This window comes from Triticum urartu, chromosome 4 (genome assembly GCF_003073215.2).
Source record: "Triticum urartu cultivar G1812 chromosome 4, Tu2.1, whole genome shotgun sequence".
In the NCBI taxonomy this organism is placed as follows: Eukaryota; Viridiplantae; Streptophyta; class Magnoliopsida; order Poales; family Poaceae; genus Triticum; species Triticum urartu.
The window spans coordinates 607,926,721-607,931,017 of NC_053025.1; the positions used below are offsets into that span (position 1 = coordinate 607,926,721).

The following is a 4,297-nucleotide window of genomic DNA, read 5'->3' on the forward strand; positions in this document are numbered from 1 at the left end:
AACTATTGGGTATTACTTCTAACATGGAACCGAAGGCAAAGTGTCATTCGCAGCAAACATAGTATTTCTCTAGAAATAATTTATTATGAAACAGATGAGTGGGAGAACAATACAACTTAACGAGATTAGTGAATCTTCAGCACCAGACCAAATGATAGAGGTGCTAGAAATTGTTCCGGAACCCACTCCTACGACTGAACCAGAAGCATCTACATGTGATGAAGATACTTCGCCCTTTGGTCAAGTGTGTAGCTGAACCACGCAGGACATGAAAAATTCATGATTTACCGCGGGTATGTGGACGGAATTTTCATGGTAGATCAAGATGAACATGTGGAAAATGTCTTGATGCCATGTAACCTCAGATAACATCCATGTACGAGAATCAAGTTTGGAACTTGGTAGTCAATCTGGATGGCACTAGACCTATTGAATGTAACTGGATATATAAGAAAAAGACAGACGCCGATGAAAATGTTTACATCTACAAATCTCAACCTGTTGCAGAAGGTTTTCGACAAATTCAAGGACTTAACTACGGCAAGATGTACTCGCCCGTAGCGATGCGTAAGTCTGTTCGGATTTTACTTACATGTGAGGGATACCTTCTCAACTTGTTCAATTGGTGCTTCGCCTTGTCAGCTCTGAGCTTTCGACGACCACAATGTTGTCCCTTGGTCTAGCTAGAGGTTGGGGTCCACATCACAACCGAACTTTTTTCCATTGATCTATCAAATCTTTAGGCCGAATAGCGGCAAAGTTCTTTCCTCCTTACCTTGATGCCAAAAGGGTGGCAATGTTGCTTCTAGATGGAGTATGCGGTGCAACTGCAAAGGTCGTCGAACCAAGTGGTCCATCGCCGGCACCGGCACCCGTGATGATTGGATCCACCATGGACATTTTGGACCTGATTACGTTTTTCCTTTTCTTTTCCGGGTCCATTTCATAAGATCCATGGACATCTTTGTAGTTTTCAGTTTCTTTGGGCCCTGTTTATAAGATGTACGGCCCTCCGTTTTGACAAAATGCAATACCAGTCCTTCTGGCCTCTTCAGCTGTTCAAAAAAAAAAAGTGAGATGGTAAACCCCGTAGTCATATAACAAAAAAAAAAAGAAATGGAAAACAGAAACCATGTGGCCATCGCTGATACAGATCGAGAAGCCATCCCAATGCTGTGTTCATACGGAATCTTAACTACCGTACTTACCACTCTGGATCTCACCGCTAGCTTATCACTCTCTGTCGGTCGAAAGATCACCAATTTTAAACCCTAGTCATTCTGTCAGCTTCAGAGTTGCAGTTAATCTGGGCGCCAATTGGCCATGTTATCACCATCTAGATCCCCTTGCTTCACGGGCCCTACATGTTGTTGCTAGATAAACTAACCGCAACGACGCAGCACAAATGCAAAGTCCTCAGTAATCAATTGGTGGATGGATCCAGTACTACTAGTCTACTACTAATACATGATTGACCTGCAGGAGGGTTAGACTTAGTGTACATACAAGTCTCAATCTAACTGAAATAATTGTCCGTCCGGAATGTACACTAGTGCGTAGCATACCTAGTGGGAATGTACCCATTGTAGGCTAAGCTAGCCTACTGTTAGTTTAGCCAAGTAAAATCACATATCAGAACATGGCACTATACCCTGACAACAGTAGACTGCACATAGGCTCATGTGGCGAGATCTTGCCTTGTGTGATGTTAATGTGAGCAGCTTCTCGGGATGTCAAGCGGTGGTGCAAAAACATATTAATTTTGAGATGTGCAAATTTCACATCGGTGAGGTATAAGTGATACGTCGGTGAGATGTGCAAAAACATGTTAATTTTGATATGTGCATGAAAAAAAATTCTAGTGGCATAATTAAAGCTTCAGCACAATTGTCTAACCTTGACGGTGATACGCCAGTGGTGGCGGTGCCAATTTCGACGAAAGTCGGTGGAGAAATCCAGGTTGAGATCCATTCGGAAGGAGATTTACAACTGGAGCTGATTTTCATTAGATTAGGACATTCAAGCATCTCGTTATATCCTCCTATAGCTGCAATAGAATTGCACGTATTGTACTTTTCTGAAATTTGGTCAGACTCTTTGTTTCCACCATCTTGTTCTGGTTGAATTTTTCAGCGCAAATGATTCTCTCACATGCACGGCGGTGTGGATCTCAGTTAGGGCACATGCACGCTGACAGTGCAGGAATTTGTCGAGACGTAGTTAAACTTCTTGGAGCATCAAGAACATGGTGAACACGTCAGGAATGTATATCTTACTAGTTTGAAAAACTTGATGTGCCAAAAGTCAAATAAGGAACGATGGAGGGCGGCTAAGTTAACCCGCGAGTACCCAACTGCAACTGTACCAGTTAGAGGATATGCATGCTCATCATCATACTATAAAGCCCAGGGTGCAGTAGGTACACAGTACACAAGGCACAGCATATTACAAGACTTGCTCGGCCCAAGCAGTACTATCTCCCTCTCTGTCTGTCATCTTCAACAATCCAATGGAGAAACAGACAGCAGTAGCACTAGTGCTGCTCAGCGTGCTCTGTGGAATAGCCTCTCATGGGGTCGACGCCCAGTATTACTGGACGACCGCCACGGCGACGTTCTACGGCGGCGGCGACGGCTCCGGCACCATGGGTCAGTCAGTTTCCCACTCACTTCTTTACTCTCTCTCTCTCTCTCTCTCTCTCTCTCTCTCTCTGCAATTGTAAATAGTGGAGTAGATTTGTACGTAGTGTACCGTGTACGTGTGATCTATTCTAGTCATCCAAAGGAAAAGTGTCAGCTAGCTCTTGGTTGATGTGGATCTGATGATGTTTCTATCGTATGTAACGTATGCAGGAGGCGCGTGTGGGTACGGCAACCTGTACAGCTCCGGGTACGGGATCAACAACGCGGCGCTGAGCACGGCGCTGTTCAACGACGGCGCCATGTGCGGCGCGTGCTACACCATCTACTGCGACACCGGCAGGAGCAGGATGTGCAAGCCGGGCACCCAGATCACCGTCTCCGCCACCAACTTCTGCCCGCCCAACTGGGCGCTCCCCAGCGACAACGGCGGCTGGTGCAACCCGCCGCGGGTGCACTTCGACATGTCGCAGCCCGCCTGGACCAGCATCGCCATCTACGAGGCCGGCATCGTCCCCGTCGTGTACAGGAGGATCTCCTGCCAGAAGCGCGACGGCATCCGCTTCGGCATCTCCGGGAGGGACTACTTCGAGCTGGTGGTGGTCACCAACGTCGGCGGCAGCGGGGTCGTGTCCCAGATGTGGATCAAGGGCTCCAACACCAACTGGCTCGCCATGAGCCGCAACTGGGGCGCCAACTGGCAGAGCAACGCCTTCCTCAACGGCCAGAGGCTCTCCTTCAGGGTCAGGCTCGACGACGGCCGCGAGGCCACCGCCAGCGACGTCGCACCCTCCAACTGGTGGTTCGGGGCCACCTACAATTCCTGGGTCAACTTCTACTAGCGTCTAGCGGATCATCGTCAAACCGATCCATCGACGCCACTGCTTAATCGTCTATCATTAGTATATATAGCAAGTATTAAATCAAAGGGTAGGGCGCCCTCTGTTGCGTTCGCTATAGTTGTGTTTGGCAGCCGCACATTCGTCCGTGTTTTACTTTTAGATTAGAGGCACTCTTTCTTGCACCTACACATAATAATTAACCTGAAGCTAATTCACAAATAATCAGGCAAGCACACAATGCGCACCTAATAAGAATTGTAAAAGAAAAACTGTACGGAATGAAGACGGCATAGCGGGGGCGGATTTGCAGCACGCAGGGGCGGGGTCACGCAGCCCATTTTTTTCTTTCGGTTTGCTGTTTTCAGTCTTTTAAGTATATGTTTTGAATCAAAGGTCCAAATTAAGTTTCCTTTGCATATTTGTGATTCTTGTGATGAGGGCTTTTGAATGAGATCTATTTCGAATCGTTAAGTTTCAACTGCTGAAACTTGGTATGACAAAAATCAAAGTCTCAGGAACCAACACTTAAAACTTGTTGTGCCCTAATGCGGTATCCATCGAGTTTGTGAATCACGAGGCAATCGGGTGGCTGGCGCGGCTAGACAGGTGCATGCTCCTTCACCCGCGTGCCCCTGCGAGTTTCCGAGCATACTTCCAACTATAGCCAGGGCCATTTCACTAGTTATCTCAAACCGAGCTAAACTAATCTTGTCGTCACCCGGGAAAGCAACTCGAGGCAACCCTAGCGCAGCCCCACCTCCCTCGTTGAACCGCTGCCATTGGACATATGACGGGGTGGCGGCCGCTCCTACCCTA

The 4,297-nt window shown here is 47.5% G+C and overlaps 1 protein-coding gene across 1 annotated transcript; it reads left to right on the top strand.

The window, feature by feature from the left end:
• The first annotated feature begins 2,417 nt into the window (after positions 1-2,417).
• Positions 2,418-3,897, top strand: LOC125554387 (expansin-A33-like). The gene is made up of 2 exons (XM_048717954.1): positions 2,418-2,648; positions 2,853-3,897. The coding sequence occupies exons 1-2, from the start codon at positions 2,510-2,512 to the stop codon at positions 3,479-3,481; spliced, it is 768 nt and encodes a 255-aa protein (XP_048573911.1). The 5' UTR covers positions 2,418-2,509; the 3' UTR covers positions 3,482-3,897.
• Positions 3,898-4,297: the final 400 nt, after the last annotated feature.

Excerpts from the sequence above, each read along its gene's own strand:
- LOC125554387 (XM_048717954.1), top strand. The coding sequence starts at position 2,510 with ATGGAGAAACAGACAGCAGTAGCACTAGTGCTGCTCAGCGTGCTCTGT. Across the intron at positions 2,649-2,852 it reads CGACGGCTCCGGCACCATGG|GAGGCGCGTGTGGGTACGGC; the intron begins GTCAGTCAGTTT and ends TAACGTATGCAG.